Consider the following 19,654-nt stretch of genomic DNA (forward strand, 5'->3'; position numbering starts at 1 on the left):
ATTTCAGAGGTGGGACAGCAAACGACCAACAAAGATTTGAGAGTGGGGAAGGTAGCGCTTGATCTGCCTCTCTCTGCCTGCTTCCCTCCAAGATTAAAGGAGAAAGAACCCAGCCACGTTTGTTTGTTTGCTTTTGTGGTTGTCTCGGTTTTTTTTTCTACTAAAGATGAGGGTGAAGTGCAAGTGAATCAAAGGACTCCATCAATGAAATACAAATACATGCAACCCGGAATGCTGCTGGAGGAAGTATCCCGGACAGTTTCCCATTAGAAATTCGCAGAGAAATCATTGTCTTTTTTTTTTTTTCCCCTTTTTGTTTCTGTTCCTCGTAGTCTTTCTTTCTTTTTTTATTTTCCTTTTTTTATCCTTTTTTTTTTTTTTTTTTTTGTCGCTTTTCCAGACGTGGTTGTTAAACTCAAGTACCTGATGCAACGTGAAAGGAGGCCCGCCTCTCTTATCAAATTTCTCGTATTAAAGTGAACTTCGCAGAAAAAGGTCAGTTTCAAAACCTGTGAACTTCCCAGCTGCGCGTCCTCTAATTCCTTAAATAAGTATATATCTCCCGTCCGTTTCTCCTCTCCCTCGTTTCTTTTTCCTTTTTCTTTTATTTTTAACTCTTTTTTACGCCTTTTTTTTTTTTTGTGGAAAAAAAAAAAATAATAAAGCAGCGGCGTCGCGGTCACAGCCCGAGGGCGGCGGCGTGTTTCTTGGCCTTGAGGCGCAGGTCGGCGATGCTGGAGTTCTTGCTGGTGGTCTTGGCGGCGGCGGCGGCGGCCACCACGGAGGCGGCGGAGGCGGACTCGGCCAGGGTGGCGAGCGGGAGCCCGAAGGGCGGCGCGGGGAACATCATGTAGGGGGCGTGGGCCAGGTGCGGGTGCAGGTGATGGTGCGCGTGGGCCACGGCGCTGTCCAGCTGCAGCTGCGCCTGCACCTGCGGGGACAAGCGGAGAGGGCGGCCCGTGTCACCCGCGGGGCCGCGCCGCGCCCGCGCCGCGCTCCCGAGCGCACTTGCCTGCTGGAAGGGCATCCTGAGCGCGCCCACGTTCACGTAGGGAGCCACCCGGCAGGCCTCGAACTGCGTGGCGGCGCCGATCAGCACCCCTGGCAGGGGGCACGGCGCGGTCAGGCCCGGGCGGCGCGGCCCCGGCCCCCCGCGCGTGCCCGCGGCGCGCCCCCGGCCCGCTACCTTTGTGCAGCTGGTTCTCCTGCTTGCGGCACTTGGCCCGGCGGTTCTGGAACCAGACCTGCGGGAGCGGAGCGGGACGCGGGTCAGGGCGGCCCCGGAAAGACAACAGCAACAACGATAACAACCGTAATAATCATTAAAAATGATTGAAAATGCCCCGAACCCCGCAGACAAAGGGCGCGGGTGCGCCCCCCGCCCGGGCAGCCCCCGCTCCCCGGCTCCGAGAGGCAGAAGGGAAGGAGCCCAAAGCCCCCAAAATGGGCAAACGCGGCGCGCACCCCCGGGGAAATGATAAATGATCGCCCCAGCCCCGGCTCCTCTTCCCGCACCAACTCCCAAAGGCTGGAATCGCCCTCGATACCCGCTGCCGACGGGCGGTAATGGCCTGAGAAGCTGTGCTCATTAATAAATAAATTAATTAGTTCTGCCTTACAGAAAAACTCAACGACAACAGGGTTTTATGACTTTTTATCGTCTTTTTTTTTTTGTGCGGGGGTGGAGGAGAATCGCGGTCCTAAAAGCTTCGCTACAAAGAAGTTTCGAATTTCTCTGTTCACTGGAGTGTAGCGCAGAAGCGGAATAATTATCTCATTATCATAATAATCTAATTTGCTTGCACCGAAGAGGCTGCCCCGTTAGACAAGAACGTACTTTTAATATTGGAAATGGAATCGTTAAAATAAATTCCCAGCCCGAAGTTCTGCTGGCTTTAGGAAAGGAGGGAGGGAAAGGGGGAGAGCCGGTCCTAAAACATCCCCGTTTTAACCCAGGGCTCTGCAGCGCATCCCAGCAGCCGCATCGGCCAAGGAATCCTTTCCCCGCGGCCAGAAAAAAAGAAAAAAATAGATAAAAATTGCATTTTTTGAGGTCTTACTTTAAGAGACAAATATAAACGGGAATTCCTCCCGCCCTGTCATTTTCTCCAGCCAGGGAAAATCTGCCCGAGAGCCACGTTCGCCCTCAGTCTCCCGTGGAAACAAACGCGCCTTCCGTCATTTACAAATTAGAGCAGATACGAGGCAAAATATTATTGAAAAGCGGTTTTTTTCCGGGCGGATTTCTAGGGAATGGGTTTAATCTATGTAAATCTCCAAAAGTTATTATGCACCCTGCGATTTGGCATCATGGGAGTGCGGATTATGCGCCGCCGCCGCCTCCTTTGTCGAGCACCTCCCTGCTCCATTTTCCACAGCCAACAACTTTTTGCCTTGGTTTTGTTAGGGTTTGGTGAACGGAAATAAAAAACAAATTTAAAAACCACGAACAAACACAATTAAAAACCAAGCAACCAAAAACCGAGCAGCCAGGAAAAAAAAAAAAAAAAAAAAAAAGATAAAAAGCAACCAAAAAATAAAAGGAGGGGGAGGAGAGAGGGAAAATGAAGAGTTTTAAATTTTTATTTCTTTTTCTTTTCTCTTTCTATTTTTTTTTTTTTTTTGGTGGTTCAGGCTCTGACAAAAGCTGCTCGTATTGAGTTTTTCGGTTCCCCGTGCCGGCTCTGCCTCTGTCCTCACAACCTTACGCGATGCAGGGAAAGCCCCCGAGGACTGAGCGCATACTCGGGTGCAGATGGTGCCTGCGAGCATAAAGATTGAGGGGGAGTATCTGTTACAGCGATACTTTCCACCAGCTGCAGATGTTCGGGGCCTAAAACTTCTCCATGTGTTCCAGCAAATAATGACCATCATTTTCTCTTCTTTTATTTTCAGAACGGAAATACACCGGAGCAGCTACATTTGTTCTCATTTGAGGGATCTCCCCTTCCTCTCCTCTCCTCAGCTCATCCCGACAGAACTCGCAGGGAGCAGCCCAGGGACCCGTTTGGAAAAACTTTGGGAGGGTGCAAAGCGCAGGTTAAACCCAGAGAAGCCGCGGCTTCCCGGGAGGACAGAAAGCTCAAAATGTCTCGGGTTAATCCCAGACTTTCTGTATTCCATAAACCCCAACAAAGCACCTCGCTCAATTTTCGTGCCGTTTCAACATTTAGGAATTACGAGGCGAAACGGGCAGAAAACGCCTCTATCATTGTTTCACTCGGCGGTGTCTAATTCAGTTTATGCTCGCCACATCCATGACGGGAATCGCTGTCCATGGATGAGCCGAGCAGCGGCCCCGGGAGCGGCTGCCGAGGCGGGGATGGAACGGCGGCGGGGCTGGGATAAACCGCGGCAGAACCGGGGGACACAAATCCCGGGCACGCAAAGCCCTGCGAGGCCCCGGGCAGATCTGCGGGGGAAGTTGGGAGCCGGGGAGCTGCGGAGCTGCCTCCGGGCCCTGCCAGAAGGATGGGGCTCGTTCGCATCGTCCCCCCGGCTCTCCCCGAGCACACGCACCCGCACGGCCCCGGCTACCTGCACCCTGGCCTCGGAGAGCCCCAGCCGCTGGCTCAGCTCCTCCCGCATGAACGCGTCCGGGTAGTGCGTCTCGTCGAAAAGCCTTTCCAGCTCGTTCAGCTGCTCCAGGGTGAAATTCGTCCGGCTCCTCCTCTGCTTGATTTTCGTCTGCCCTTCGTCTTCCATCGCTTTCGCATCCTCCTTGCGTTCCTTCAGCTCTGGGGACACTGGGCACGACACAGCAGTCAGAGCGGCGGGGCCGGGGGCACCGGGGCTGGCGCCGCTCCCGTTCCCGCCGCTCTCGGCGGCCGGGGGGACGCGGGCGGGAGCGCCCCGGGGCCGGGGCAGCCGGGAGCGGGGCCTGTGCGCCCGGGCCGCGCTAGGCCGCTGCCGTGCCGGGCTCCGCCGCCGGCTCCGGTACCGCTACCGGGGGAACGGGCTCCGCACCGAGCCCTCCCCTCCGGCCCCGCCGCGGCCCCGGGGGATGCGCAGCAACAGGTCCCCGGAGCCTCCGCCGGCCGCCGCGGCCCCTCCGCGCCCCGGGATCCGCTGCTCTCGGTCAATTCGCGGCCGGAGACGCGCCCCGGGCCGGAGAGCGCGGCCCGCGCCCCGACCCCCGGGGCCGCCCGGCCCGGTCCCGCCGCACCGATCGGCTCAGCGCGGGCATCCGATCCGGGATGCTCCGGGCTCTCCGCCGGCCCGAACAAAAGGGCGGCAGCGACCCGCGGGTCCCCGAGGCCACGGGCGCGGGCCCGGCCGCTTCCCGCGGCGCCCGGGAGCGGCGGGCGGGCGGCCCCGGTGCCGGCCCCGCGGTGCCGCGCGGAACGGCCGCGGGCGGATCTGCCGAAGGCGCGGGGCGAGCGTGGGCAGCGCGGCCCGGCCCCACGCGAGTCCGCGGAGCCGCGGGGGAACGAACGGGCCCGCGGGGCCGGGCTTTCGTTGGCGGCGCGGCTTCCCGTGGGATGCCGAACGGGAAGGGGAACGAGATCGCGTTCGGAGCAAGTTAAATCCGGGTTTAAATATTTTAATCTAAAAACTTCGAGGCCGGCCGCCCATCTCCCGCGGCTGGGAGCGCCCGGGCAGCCGCCCATCACCGCCGGGCGCTGCCTCCCCGCCGGCCCCCCGCGGCCGCGGCCGCCCCGCGCGTACCGACCCCGACGGGGGAAGGGGGGACGGGGAACGGGAACGGGACGAGGGGGAGCCCGCGGTGCCGCCGTTACCGTCGCTGAGCTTGGGGGTGGCCGCCTCGGCCGCTCTCTCGGCGGCGGCGTCGGGCTCCCGCGGCGGGGAGCGCCCGGCCGGCCGCGCCGCGGGGCTGCCCGTGTCCTCCCGGCCCGGCTCCGGGGCCGCCGCCCCGCCGGGCTCCCGCGGGCCGCCTCCACCGCGCAGGGGCCCGCTCTCCAGCACCTCGCGGTAGGTGATCAGCTCCTTCTTCTCCTTGGCTTTGGGATCAAACGACTTGGAGACGAACGCCGTCAGCTCCTCCATGCCTCAGGGGCGCGCTGCCCCGGCTCCCCGGGCGGGCATCCACGGGGCGGGGAGGCGGCGGCGCCCCGGGCCGTGCCGGGCCGTGCCGCCCGACGTGCAGGGCTCCCGGGGTCTGATAGCGACGCCGCGATTGAAGTGGCACTATTTATACTTTGCAAAGCCGGCCCCTTGTTCCCGGCGAATTACCTCCCCTCGGAGCTCTGAATGGACCCCTTCCTTCCTCCCTTCCTTCCTCCCGTGCTCGCCGGCCGCCCGCCCGCCGCGGGGCACTGCGGCCACGGCACCGCCCGCCCGCCGCGCGCTGCGCCCTAATTAATTTAATTAGGCGCGGGACCGTGCGCGAGGTCCCGGCTGAGCGCGGCGCGGAGCGGGGCCGGGGCGGCGGGGGAGTGGCCACGGGACGCGCGGGGGGGCGGCGGGGACGCGCAGGCTCCGCGCACCGCCCCGCGCCGCTCGGGTCAGCCCCGGGCACGGCCAACCGGGGCGGGCACGGCCAACCGGGGCGGCCCCGGCCCCGCGGGAGCCGCGAAAGTTCCGCCGTGGGCGCCCCGAGAAGCCGAGGGGACAAATGACAGCGAGGGACATCGCGCTCCTTCCGCGGCCGCGCAGCGAGCGCCGAATTAGCGCCGAACGCGCCGATATCGCTGATATTGGTGTCCCTTTGTTTTTTTAAATCCCACCGCGGAGCACTTTTGTCGGCGGAGCGCGCCTCTTTCCCACCTTCGCTAAATTCTAATAAATTATTCAGAATTGTTTAACTCTTGCCTGCGTATCGATTTTTCATTGACCTTTGGGGCGATGACTGCACATAACGGAGCGTTCATTTACCGGGGCAGGGTCGGCACCGGGGGTGGCAGCGGGGTTCATTCCGAGCCGGTCACACGCGACCGTGTCGCGACAGGCGGCGAGTCCCGGTGCCCGCCCGGGAGCCGCTCCCGCGGGGCCATTTCGGTCCCCGGGGCACCGAGCACCGGGGCATTCGGTGTGACGGGCCCGCCGCGGCTGCCGACCGGCCCGGTGACCCTCTCCGGCCCCTCCGCCCTGACATTTCGTTTGTCCCCACGCGCGTCCCGCCGCTCCCGTGGCGGGGGAGCGCGCGCTCGGGAGCTCGCGTTAAGCGAACCAAATTCGGTAGGAAAATCGAATTAAGCGGAGCGATGCGATCGTTCTGTTGCATTTCTGCTCGGTGCCCGGCGGAGGCTCCGCCCGGCCCGGTGGGTCAGGCTCGGTCCGTGCCCAGGCGCGCTCCGTCCCGCGGGGCGGCTCTCGGTGCCCACGCCGCGCGTGGAGCGCTGCCCTCGGCCCGCGGGGCGGCTCTCGGTGCCATAAACCCCCGAACCTCCCTTAGCTCTCCGGGACGGAACGAAACCCGCTCCGTGCCGCTGTGACACGGGGCGGGCGGGACACGGGGCGGGGGGGATACGCCGTGGGTCGCCGTGTTGGGCACGGTGGGGACAGAGCTCCGTGGGCTCTGCACCCCCCGTGGGCAGCGGGACCCCGACCTCGGGACCACCACGCTCCCCTCACCCGCGGCGTGTCACGCCGTGCGCCCGTGGGTCACTGTGTCGGCCACGGTGCAGACAGTGCTCCGTGGGCTCTGCACGCCCGCGGGCAGCGGGACCCGGTCCCGACCCCGGCCCGACCCCGGTCCCGACCCCGGCCCGACCCCGGTCCCGACCGCGGCCCGTCCCGCGTGGGCGCTCGCCGGCGCGCCCCATCGATGGCTCGGCGCTCGCTGCGGCCGCCTGGCCGCGCTCGGCGGTGGATTGGCGCTGCCTGCCCGCCGCCCCGGAAGGCGCTGGGCTCGAACCGGGGCCGCGGCGGCTCCGCCAGGTACGGGGGACACGGGGGGCATTGGGGGCACAGGGGGGGACACAGGGACACGGAGGGACACAGGGACACGGGACACAGCCGCACCGGCACCCGAGGGCACGGCAGGGCGGCCGGCGGCCGCTGCAGGGCCGGCTGTGCTCAGCGGCCTCCGGTGCGGGCGGTGCGGGGCACGGTCCCGGCCCCGGCGGAGCCCTCACGGGGTCCCGGCTGTGCTGGGCATCGCCGGCGTGCGCAGGGCTTGGGCCTTGGGAAGGAGTCCCTCGAGCTGCGGGGTGGCGGGGAGCGGCTCCGGGGGGATCGCGGAGCCCCCGGGCCTGGCCGGGACCGCTCGGGAGCTGCCGGGAGCTGCCCCGGTGCGGGTGCCGTGCCCAGACCGGGCCGCTCTCCCGGAGGGTGTTGTTCCCTGGAGCCCCGCGGCTCCCGGCAGTGCTCCGAGAACTCTCCGTCTCCTTACGGTGGGTTTGCCTTTCTCCGCTGCAGGCGCTCGCTGCCCGGTGGATCAGGAGGCGCCGCCCCGGTGACCGGAGGTGTGAGGATGGGCCAGAGTTTGGATGGAGGAATTGAGCGAGTTGGAGCCGCTTGTGCTGGGAAGAGGAGGAGCAGAGAAGGGAGCGGAGCTGGGAAGGGAATGGAGCCCCAGGAGGGGCTGAGGGAGCTGGGCAGGGGCTCAGCCTGGAGCAAAGGAGGCTCAGGGGCCCTTGTGGCTCTGCACAGCTCCTGCCAGGAGGGCACAGCCGGGGAGGGTCGGGCTGTGCTCCAGGGAACAGGGACAGCAGGAGATGGAACGGTGTATTTTGATTTAATTTTTTTAATATGATAAATACAAACCAAGCCAGGGCAGGCAGCAGCCCTGTCCCAGCTGGGCACGTCTGCGTTCCGTGCAGGTCGGGATGGGCCGGCGCTCCTCGGACACGGAGGAGGAGGGCAGGAGCCGCAGGAAGAAGAAGCACCGGCGGCGCTCCTCCTCCAGCAGCTCCTCGGACAGCCGCGCCTACAGCCGCAAAAAGTCGGGCCGGAAATCCAGGTCCAGGTCGCGCTCCCGGGATCTCCCGTCCTGGTCCCACTCCTATGAGAAAAGGTGCATTTGTCGGAGATTTTAGAAACTCTTTCGTGTTACAGCAGGAAGCTGGAAGGGTTTGGATGCCACGGGTTGGGATGTTATGACACAGGTTGTTCTGAACCTTAAGAGATGTGAAACTGCTTTCACTTTGTCAAAATAAAACCCCAAACCCACCACCATGACCAGAAATACCGACACCTCCTTCTCCCCAGGGGAATAAGGCAGGGAATGTGCAGGTCCAAAGGGAAATTCTGCTTTAACCCAGGGAAACCCCAGGAAGCAAAATAACTTTTCCTTTCTTCTGCCAGCAGGGACACGTCCCTCTGCCGCAGGGTGCTCCCAGCTCATCCTTGGGCACTGCCAGGGATGCAAGCCCCAGCTGCTCTGGGAATCCCATCCCAGGCAGGAATTCCCAATTCCCAATGTCCCACCCATCGCTGCCCTCTGGCACTGGGAGCCATTCCCTGTGTGCTGTCCCTCCATCCCTGTCCCCAGTCCCTCTGCAGCTCTCCTGGAGCCCCTGCAGGCCCTGCCAGGGCTCTGAGCTCTCCTGGAGCTGCTCCTGTCCAGGTGAGCCCCCCCAGGTGTCCCAGCCTGGCTCCAGCCCTGCAGCAGCTCCCTGCTCCATCCCAGCTGTCTCAGCCTGGCTTGTGCTGGTGAATTCACTGGGAGGAGGAGCTGGAGAGCTCTCCTGGTGTCCAGGAGGAAATGCTCCTGCCAGGCCTTTCTGGAATGGCTGCAGGGTGGGAATGAACCTCAGGGGTGCATTTCCAGCCCTTTCTCCTGCTCCTGCTGGGATCTCCATCCTCCCCAGGGCCAGGGCAGGGCACCTTGGATCCCGCTATTCCAGCACAGCTCCAGGGATCCCAGGGCATCCCTGCTGCACCCAGGAATGATCCAGGGCTCTGCTTTTGGGATCCTGACTCTGTCCCTGGGGCAGGGCAAATGCTCCTGGCAGGTCAGGCCCTGCTCCATGTGGGTTTATCCCTGACCCCCAGGAATCAAAGGCAGCAGTGTCTGGAATTCCTGTTCCTCGTCCAGCAGGAACATCACATTCCCTTTCCAGGAGCAGCCCTCTTCTTCAGCATTAATTTTTGTATCCTGCCCAGCATTGCAGCTCCTGCTGCCCCTTTGCCTTTGCTGAACCATCCCTGAGCACATCCTGAATTCCATAATATAATATAATATAATATAATATAATATAATATAATATAATATAATATAATATAATATAATATAATATAATATAATATAATATAATATAATATAATATAATATAATATAATATAATATAATATAATATAATATAATATAATATAATATAATATAATATAATATATAATATATAATATAATATAATATATTTTTTGCATTTTAATATTGATCACATGTAAAAATAGGGAGGTTGTAATTGTTAATCAATTAACTATTGGGGAGATGGGGAGGAAGTGTTAATATTTGGATTTTGGGGTTAATATCTTTTCTTTCACCTTTCTCCTTGGTGTAGGAGAATTTATTCTTGGAATAGACAAAACTGGGAGGGAGGGGAAAAGGAAGAGACCCTTTTGATTCCTGATTGGACTCAGGAGGGAACTGCCCTTAAATGAACTCAAATGAAGTAAATCAACACTGATTAACTGAGTACTACTAATAGTAGTTAAGGACCCCACCCAAACTTCATTTTTTGCCTGGGATGTGGATTTTGGAGGACCAACTCTTTAGGGTAGCAGCGTCCCTGTGTATGTGAATTATTTGCCATGGGGGAATAGTGGGATTTGAGGTTTCTGGAATCCCCCAAGTCTGTGCATGTTTCCTCAGGAATTGTTGGGGGTTTGTCATGGCTTTTTAGGGTTTGGGGAGCAGTGCCAGCCTCACCCCTGGCTGTGTTTTCTCAGGAATTGGTTGAGGTTTGGAGAGCAGTGCCGTGTTCAGCTCTGGCTCTGTTTTCTCAGCGATTGCTGAGGGTTTGTCTCTGTTTTTGGAGTTTTTGGGCAGTGCCATGCTCCCCCTAGCTGTGTTTTCTGAGGACTCCTTGGGGGTTTGTTGCTGTTTTTGGGGTGTTTGTCAGTGCCAGGCTCACCCCCGCTCTGTTTTCTCAGGATTCCTTGGGGTTGTTTTTGCTGTTTTTGGGTATTCTGACAGTGCCAGGCTCACCCCAGCTCTGTTTCCTCAGGACTCCTTGGGGTTGTTTTTGCTGTTTTTGGGGTGTTTTGGCAGTGCCATGCTCCCCCTAGCTGTGTTTTCTGAGGACTCCTTGGGGGTTTGTTGCTGTTTTTGGGGTGTTTGTCAGTGCCAGGCTCACCCCTGCTCTGTTTTCTCAGGATTCCTTGGGGTTTTTTTGCTGTTTTTGGGTATTCTGACAGTGCCAGGCTCACCCCAGCTCTGTTTCCTCAGGACTTCTTGGGGTTTTTTTGCTGTTTTTGGGGTGTTTTGGCAGTGCCATGCTCCCCTGGCTGTGTTTCCTCAGGACTCCTTGGGGTTGTTTTTGCTGTTTTTGGGTATTTTGGCAGCGCCAGGCTCCCCCCAGCTCTGTTTCCTCGGGACTCCTTGGGGTTGTTTTTGCTGTTTTGGGGTATTTTGGCAGCGCCAGGCTCACCCCAGCTCTGTTGCAGGCGCAGACACAGATCCAGCAGCAGCTCCTCCTACGGCTCCAGGAGGAAGCGCAGCCGCTCCCGGGGCAGAGGCAAATCCTACAGATCCCAAAGGTCCAGGTCAAAGAGCAGGACCAGGAGGTAAGAGTAGGAAAAACAGCAGTGGTGTTTTATTGGAAAAACATTCCTGGAAAATCCTGCCAGAATGACTGGGCTTGGGATCAATGGGAATAATGGCTGCAGGTGATGGTTCACACCACACATCCCTGGAATTCCTCATTTGGGGTCTCTGCAGTGCTTCCCACGCACTAAATCTTTCAGTTACCCTGGTGGAACACTTTTGAAGATAAGATATTTATTTTGCATTTGATTCAAGCAAAAACCCCCATAAATAGGGTCTCTCAGTGTCATACGATCATTTGGAAATGTCTAGTTTTTTTTTTTTTCCCTTTGATTCCTGCTTTCCATAATTCCCACACATAACACTGGCTCCCTGAAGTTCAGAATAAACTGATTTTCTCACCTGTGTTCCTCTCAGAAAAGGACGTCTTTAGTTATGCAGTCTTTTATTAATATTTAAGGATGTCTGCAGTGAAAGTTTGCATGCGTTGGTTTGTGACAAACAAATATTTCACAATTTAAATATTTAAATCTTAACCAGAAGTTGCAAAAGGTATTATAAAATCTGCTTTTCTTCTTTAATTAAAAGATGCTCAAGTTGTGCTTGTGTGTATTTTCCAATTAAGAGGTTTAACTGAAGTTTATCCTGGCTACCAGGTTTCCAATTAGCATTTTCTATTGATTTGAAATTAATTATTGAGTGGATCAGGCAGATCAAAGCTGTTTGGGTCCCTATTTAAAATCTTCAGCCGGGTGATTTTGTGTGCTTGCACTAAGAATTTGTTAAACCTTTGGTTTCCATGTCCAAACCAGGAGAGCTGTTGCCTGTAAATGTTGAAAAATTGTTGTTGAAAGATGTGAATATTCCCCTTTCTCCTCTTTGTGCTGTGCCATGACTTATTCCCAGCTGTTCACTGGAAGAGTTGCTTGGACCCTTTATTGCTGCAGTGCCTTTGTAGTAGAAATTTGATTATTTAGAGTTAGAAATAAATTTAGAAATTAAACTGCCTGACCTCTCCTGGAGTGTCCTCCCCATCAGAGCTGTGCAGGTATTCCTGTGAATAGCCACTTTTTTTTTGCCAAGAAAATCAGTTTGAACCCACAGAAATGTCAGAAGAATGAAGTAAAAGGGAAGAGTTTTCAAATACTCAGTGTTAGGAAGTGTGATAAACTGATTTAAAATGGCTTTTATTATAATAAAACAATATATAATAAATCACAGACCTCATTAGCTATGGCTTAATAGTCATACAATAATATATAATAAATATAAATTGCAGCTCTCAGTAGCTGTGGTTTAGTGGTCATCTTTCCAAGGGATTTGATTTTAATCATGGTTACAATATATAGAAATTAGGCACCTGAACTTGAAAAACCTGGCTACTGCTAGGAAATATTTGGTGTTAAATAGTTGATGTATCAGATATTTAATGTATCAAATATTTGATGTATCGGGTATTTTATGTATTAAATATTTGGTTTGTCAAATATTTCACATATAGAGTGTGCAGCACCAGAGGGGTAGAGCTGCACATTCCTTTAAATGCTGCTTCTGTTCACACCCACAGAGGGAAAATATTGCTAAATAACAGCCCAAATGATCCCACAGGACCCCAAAAGCTTGAAGTTAAACCCAACAGGACCCATTTCATCCTTTATTGTAATTTTTTCTGCTGTAGTGTGGCATTGAGCAGCTCTGCATTAATCTGATTTTGGGGAGTTAAATCTTGGTTTAGCACAAAGCTGCTACTCCAGGCCTGTGCCTGCCCTGCTTGTCAGTGATGCCAAATAATCCCTTTTCTGCCTCAAAATCACTCAACCCAGGGGCTCTCCAGCTTTCCAAGGAGTTCAGGATTCCTCAGGCTGGAAAAGAGATTGTGGGGGAGAGAGGGAATGTGATGGAGGGGTAAAAAAATAAACCTAAAAATAAAGATGGTGGGAAAAGATGGTTTGGGATTGAGGGTTCCCCATCTCTGCCCCACCTGGGACAGGTGTGACAATGTTTGTCCTGGAAAATGTGTGTGTTTCTAGTGCTGGCCTGGAGTTCTTATGGATTCCAGCTGTAATTCCAAATTTTTATTTGTTCAGGGCAGCACAACTTATTTTCCTATGGCTTTTCAAGGCAAATCCTGAAGAAACCACTTGTAAATAATTAATCAATAATTCATAAAAGGCTCCAGAGGAGCTCAGGCAGCCCCTGTGTTCCTGTGGTGAGGAAAGGGTTATCCAGGGGAATATTCCTGGGGATCTCCTGCATTGCCAGGGAGTAAGGAAAAGCTGTTTCCCACCTGGAAAGGGGAGATCAGCCCTGGTTTGTACCTCCTGCTGCACCCCCAGAGGATTATCCCCTTTAGGAGCCCAGAAAAACTAAATTTGTAAATTTTATTTTATTTATTAGGAGTCTGCCTCTAGAAAATCACCTTCCTGTTGGAAGTTAAGGTTTTTTTTGTGGTCTCTTTAAATGCCTGGAATTGTTTTTGGTATAAATCATGCAGGTGGCACAGATTCTCCATCCTGTAACATCTTTTCTCCCCACAATCTTCTTTGAATTTGTTTTTCAAGGTACTGAAGGTGGTGTTAAAAGTAATGTGTTTTTTAATAACTTCTCTAACACAGGTGTTTTATTTGAGCAGGTGATTTACAGATCTCCAGCAGTGCAAAGCACTGAGATAGATCAAGTTTTACTTTGAAAAGTTGGATTTTTATAATGATATGTGTAAGATATTTTAAATAGGTGTTGTTTGCAACCTGAACTGATTCCTTGTACTTTATTGGAGAAGAAAACTTGTGCATATTGTGGTTATTTTATTTTAGATGCATTTTTAGGGTGAAAAAAGTGGGACTTCCCAGTATTGCATGTACTTTTTTTTGAGAAGTTAAGAAAACTTGTGCATATTATAATTATCCTATTTTAGATGCATTTTTAGAGTTAAAAAGTGGAGCTTCCTAATAACAGTTGTGTTTTATTTGAGAAAATAAGAAAATTTGTGTGTGTTGGCTGTTTTATTTTAGATGCAGTTTTTTGGGTGAAAAAAGTGGAGCTTCCCAGTAGTGGTTGTGTTTTATTTGAGAAGATAAGAAAACTTGTGCATATTATAATTATCCTGTTTTAGATGCATTTTTAGAGTCAGAAAAGTGGAGCTTCCCAGTAATGCTATAAATTCCAAGCTGTCCTACAGTGAGGGAGTACAATGCAAATACGACTTAATAAGATCACAAACTGAATTTCAGCAGAAACAACCAAGATTTACATTAAATTAGGAATTTTAAAACCGATTTAGTTTGTTTTACTGAGCATTTGCTTAATAACATTTTGCCTCCTCACAATCTTTTTAAAGCCAATAATTCGTCTGCGAAGCGCGGGCACATCCTCCTGTGGAAAAATTGGAAGCAACAGCTCCCTCTCTGCAGCCAGGCATCCAGAGCTGGGAAGGAATATTTCAGCTCCACAGAATTTAATAAATCATCCCATTTCCTAATTTGATCATATTAGATGCTGATGTGGAAGGAGCATTTCAAATAGCAGCTCCTCATTAATATACATCAGGCTGGGGAATAGCAGGGAATACTTATGGAGGGATGTCACAGTTCCTGTTCCTTAGTTTACTAAGTGGAACAGGTTGATGTGATCCTGGGTGTTATTTGTCACTGTCTTGCTAAAATGGTTTGGGTCGAGTTATGGAGTCCAGGCAGACGGGGCTGATAAATCAAAAGTGGATTGAGTGGACAGCAGGCAGTGATTGATACCGTGACAGGATATGAGGAAAGGAATCTTGATAGGAGCATGCCCCATATTGAATATGAGAAGGAAAATGGCCCTGGAGTATGGATATTATTCAAGGAAATGAGAATAATAATATCATCTTGAAATTATTGCTGGGTGAAGATTAGGGGAGTTCTTATTAGAATATTCTGCTGCTGTGGCTCCTGCAGGATTCTGGGCTGGATGGAGCCCTGGGAATACTGAGAGAGTTTCCACTGTGATTGTTCTGCCAGTTAATCACGTAGAAAATACTCTGCAGCAGAACTTGCTGCACAGATCTTCTAATTCACGGAGCTTTAAATAGAATTAACCAAAAAATGTTGACCTTTATTCCCTGATTTCAGCCAATCCTGGGACTGCCTGTGAATATGCAGGTTTGCTTTATTGTCTGCCAAATGGCTTTGGCTTCTCCCATTATGTTAAACTGCAAACTGCTGCCTTAAAATATCTTTAATGCACTTCAACTTAAGAATCTACACAAAACCAGCGAGTGCATCTGTACATGTTGAAGAAGAAAAAAAGATTATATGGGAAGTAATCCTGCCTGGAGAGCTGATCCTTGGCAGTGTGGCTGAAGGAGGTGTTGGATCAGGTTTTACATCTCGTTTCTTTCCCATTCCTCCAGTCTGATTATTTCATGTGCAGGTTACTGCAGCCAGGGCAGGGGAGCTGCTGCTTAGGGCAAACCCCAAACCTTTGGCACAGCTTTGGGTTTGGGGATGCAAAAGCAGCTGCCACCGTGCCAGCAGTGGGAGCTGGAATTAACCTGGGCTCAGCCTGGCACAGTTCTTTGTGGTTAGCAGTTAATTTGTGCTACTTAAACCCAGAGTCCTCAAGTGCACTGTGAGAAGAGTCATTAAATACCTGATAGTAAAACCCCACTGATTATGGTTTTTGGGGTCTTTGAGAGTTTCCCTTATAATCCCTTCTTAAAAAAAAAAATTGCTGTTATATATTTTATTCAAGGGTTGGTACTGCACAGTTTGTAAGACTTTTTAAAGATGGCATCACTGAATGCTTTTGTATTTGTGTTACTGGTACCTGTCTCAGTTAATCTCCTTTTTTCCATGCAATTATCTTAGTGTGGGATTGAAATGCTGGAGTCTTTCCACATTAAAACCAGGCCTATCAGACCTCAGAGCTGATAACAACTAGTGGATCAAGACACAATTTGTAGTAATTTTGTGTCTGTCTGTCCTGCTCAGCACACGCTGGTGGAGAGCTTTTCATGGATTACAGAGCAGGGGCTTCATTATGAAAACTTCAGGAGGGATTTCCTCAAACAGCATTGGCCTAAAAGGAAAAGAAAGCTTTTTAGGAGAGAGGAAATGAAAAGGGATGGATGTTTTGAGTGGACAGCAGATAAATAAAGAGTAAAATTGTGATGGAGAGTTTATGGAGGAACAGGAGGATATAGAGGAGAGATTGGTGGAAAAAAAAAGAATGGAATGTGTCCAGTGGTGGGCAGAGATCCACTGTAGTGGTGTGGAGTTAGCAGATTGGTTTTTAGGGGTGTTGGGGTGTGAATTTGAGGGTGCCGCAGCGGTGGGATTAAAGCTGGTGGTGCTCCGGGTGAGAGCAGAGGTCTGGCTGTGGCACTGAGCGCTGGCACAGCTGATGGTGGCAGTTCAGGAACAGGACAAGCTGGGCACAGAGGGGAGGGTTTGGGCTGCCCATGCAGCAGCTGTGTGTGCTGGGAGGGTGGCACCGGGACTGGCACTGGGCTGGGAGCAGCAGCACTGGCTCAGAGGGATGGGACAGGGACAGGCAGGGCCCTGCTCCTGCTGCAGGACACCTGGGCACGCAGGGACACAGCTGCGCCCTCTGCAGCTGGGAAATCCCTTCGGAAATGCCAAGGGAGGAGTTTTCCAAAGAGAAGCAGACAGGAGTCCTGGCAGAAATCAAGCAGTGCTGTTTAATTAGAACATTGCTTTTGAAATTCCAAGCCATTCCATGCCTCTGTAATTTTATTCTTGTGATTAATTCTTAGGATTGCTTAATTTTTTGCCTGGTTGTGGCCACTGGAGTTACTGTTCCTTTCAAGTATTGATCTGCAGCTTAGGATATTTTTTTCCCCTGTCCTTGCTCCTCAGGTTAACCCACTCAGATGCAATTATGTGAGGAATCAGTGTAAATATTACATGTTCTCTCTTTTTACTGCTGGGAAAGTTTTAAGCCTTTGGTCCATTAGCAAATAAATTTAATTAAGATATTGCAGCATTTCTTTCATGAAACTTCAAATAAAAGCTTGGGGCAGGAGGGTGGAATTGATGTTACTGAGTGTGATCCTGCTGATGGTAATGTCAGCTCTTGTTTGTTTATCCCCCAGTAAATCCAGCCCTGCAGTTTTTATTTAGGATCTTGTTGCGTTCCAGGTTGTATCAGCACCAGCCTCTAAAAATATCCTATTCTTTTGTTGCAATAAGTGACTTTTTCAAGAGGATTGATCAGTTTGTGTCCGTGGCTGTCCAGGAAAGGCCCAGAGGTGGAGCAGGAGCAGTGAGGATATCCTGGAGCAGTAGGCACTGCTGAGCTCATTGCCCACCCTTAATTGACCACTTTGGGAAATTAAACTTCACAAGGCAACGCCAGGGGCCCTCCAGTTATCAATAAAGGCACAGAGCTGCGAGTGACAGCTGCTTTGATGCTTTTCATTGGTATAAAACCAAAAAAAGGAGCCTTAAAAAAGCTCTGAATGCAGAAGTGCTGCTCATTGGAGCTCAGGCTCGAGTCTGATTGCAGGGAAAGTTGGTTTTTGTGCAGCCCAGGTGGTGGGTACACAAAATGTGTTTAAAGCAGAGCTGTTTACTGCTCCAGAACCTCTCACTCTTCCGGGGTCTTTGCAGGTTGTGGGGGTTTTTAGTGCTTCAGTTTTCTGTTTGGAAAAGGAACTCCCCTCAGTGAGGAACTGACTTTTTGATTTCGGCGTGTCTACATTCTAAACCACTACATATATTTTAATTTTTTTTTAAATTCTCTTTTTCATCTGCTACCAAAGCTCTGGCCATGAAACAGAATCTGTTTTTTCTTTGCTGCAGAGCTCGAGTTTCTCGAGGCAGCCCTGCAAAAGCAGATGTCTTGAGGATGCCCTGGTAATCCAAAACCCTCTTTGCTCTGTAAATTGTTGCTCTTTCCAGGGTTCATTTCTAGGAGTGATTTTTTCCCCACTGTGAAACACAAAATAGCAGAGTTTAGTAGTAAAAATTTACTCTTTATTCCCTTCTTTCACTTTTTCTAATTCTGATAATGTATGGCAGGAACAGAATCTGGTTAAAATGATGAAGACAAAAAAGGCGGATTTCTGCCAAAAAAGTGATATGGAGAGGTTATGTTGGGTGTGGAGTGATAGAGCAAGGGGGGGATGAATTCCCACTGCCAGAGGGCAGGGCTGGATGGGATTTTGGGAAGGAATTGTTCCCTGGACGGTGGGTAGCACTGGGCTGGGATTTTGGGCAGGAATTGTTCCCTGGAGGGTGGGTAGCACTGGGCTGGGATTTTGGGAAGGAATTGTTCCCTGGAGGGTGGGTAGCACTGGGATGGGATTTTGGGAAGGAATTGTTCCCTGGACGGTGGGTAGCACTGGGATGGGATTCCCAGAGCAGCTGGGGCTGCCCCTGCATCCCTGGCAGTGCCCAGGCCAGGCTGGACACTGGGAGGTGTCCCTGCCGTGGGTGTGGATGAGCTTTAGGGTCCCTCCCAACCCAAAGTATGCCATGATTGTCTATAAACCAGCATCCATGCCCTGGACTCCTTTGCTGTCAGTATTTCTGGATTCCAGGCACTGCTCCTTACCAGGACATGGCTGTGTGTGGGCAGGGCAGTCACTGCTGCAGGCAGGGTTTGGGGGCCTTGTATCAAACCTTATCCCATAAAAATCCATTTTGTGCCATTCCCAAAGTGTGCTCTGGGAGTGAGTCCATGATTAATTTGATTAAAACTCTGCTATCCTGCCCCTCCCTGGCTGTCCTTTTGTCCTTTGTGCTGCTGCTTCTCCTCCCACATCTGAGCTCCTGAGATTTTACATTTTCCCAGTTCCCAATGCTGAGGCTCCCAAAAATTCCAGAGCAAGTGTAGAGCTGATAATTCATCTGCTCCTGGTGCAGCTTTATTGGCATCAAACCCCAGCCCTGGCAGAGCCGTGGCAAAGCTGCACCTGAGTTCAGTGATTCCAGATTTTCCCAAGCTGGGACATTCTAGAAAGAAAATGTTCCCCAAAAAAATGGGATAATTACAGGCACGTGGAAAGCTTTTGTCCTTTTGCTGTATTAAAATAGAATAAGAACAATTCTTTGAACAAAATATTTAATGTTAAATATGTGGTGAGGGTAATAAAAAGATGGGAAAATTTGGATTTGTTTTTGCACAGTGTAACCAAAGACAGGTGTATTAGATATATAATATATATTTAAAAAACTGAAATCTAGAAAGATATGGGAATTTAGTATCTATACCATAATTGTAGCTATAACTAAAATATTTTTATTGTACTCCTGTAGAATTATATTTTGAGTTCAAGTTTTCTGCAAAATTCTTACGTGCAAAGCCCCAAAATCCTGGGAATTGTGTTTCAATGGGGTATTTAATACTTTATCCATAGGTGTTATTGTAAGAGATTCTCCAGTTGTGTTTTTTATTGGATCATATCCATATCTCTTAGGAAGGCAACCTCTCAATGAATTTAAAGGGTCAGGTCATGCTCAGCTCAAATAACTGATGTAAATTCTGGTTGTAATTCTGTGCCATGGATTTATATCCTAGAAATGAAGGCAAGGCCAGCAGTTTGGGTTTATTATGTAATTCTGTATAAACTCTTAGGTATCTATTTTTCTTCCATGGTTTTTGTTTCCCCTCTATGGAAACATGGAGGGATCAACTGAATTGTGATAGAATTTAAATTAATCTGTGGCACAGCACTGAAAATCTGTTCCCAGTCTATATCAAAAAGAGATGCTAAAAGTTTTCCTGTTAAAGCTCTGAGCTTCTTGATTGGAGAATGGGTGAAAAAAAAGCAAAGCCTTTTCCTATTTTTCTCCTATATAGTCTTCTTGAAGTTCTTCCAAATTAGATTTTAAATGCCAATTAGGAGGTTGAATATACTAAAATAAAAGCAAATACAACCAAAATGGCCTCACCTTATGGCTAGTTAGGCTTTTTCTCTCAAAAGCAGAACCTTTGCTCTGAGCATGGCTTTGAGAAAGATATTCAGCTTAATGAACACATTAATTAGAACCATAACTATTTATAAGATAATTAGAAACGAAGCACGGTAAACTGGGCTTT

The 19,654-nt window shown here is 51.4% G+C and overlaps 2 protein-coding genes across 2 annotated transcripts in view; one reads left to right on the top strand and one right to left on the bottom strand.

The window, feature by feature from the left end:
* Nucleotides 1-679: 679 nt before the first annotated feature.
* Nucleotides 680-5,182, bottom strand: SHOX2 (SHOX homeobox 2). The gene is made up of 4 exons (XM_059479452.1): nt 4,740-5,182; nt 3,538-3,746; nt 1,187-1,244; nt 680-1,101 (listed from the first exon to the last, which is right to left on the bottom strand). Exons 1-4 carry the CDS (start codon nt 5,005-5,007, stop codon nt 680-682), a joined length of 957 nt encoding a protein of 318 aa, XP_059335435.1. The 5' UTR covers nt 5,008-5,182.
* Nucleotides 5,183-5,805: 623 nt separating this feature from the next.
* Nucleotides 5,806-19,654, top strand: part of RSRC1 (arginine and serine rich coiled-coil 1) — a 99,100-nt gene continuing 85,251 nt past the window's right edge. The window contains exons 1-5 of the mRNA XM_059479459.1: nt 5,806-6,138; nt 6,356-6,840; nt 7,321-7,369; nt 7,725-7,918; nt 10,513-10,632. Coding sequence (XP_059335442.1) covers nt 5,806-6,138; nt 6,356-6,840; nt 7,321-7,369; nt 7,725-7,918; nt 10,513-10,632 — 1,181 coding nt within the window. The remainder of the gene's footprint in view (nt 6,139-6,355; nt 6,841-7,320; nt 7,370-7,724; nt 7,919-10,512; nt 10,633-19,654) is intronic.

This window comes from Ammospiza nelsoni, chromosome 10, assembly GCF_027579445.1.
Source record: "Ammospiza nelsoni isolate bAmmNel1 chromosome 10, bAmmNel1.pri, whole genome shotgun sequence".
Taxonomy (NCBI): Eukaryota; Metazoa; Chordata; class Aves; order Passeriformes; family Passerellidae; genus Ammospiza; species Ammospiza nelsoni.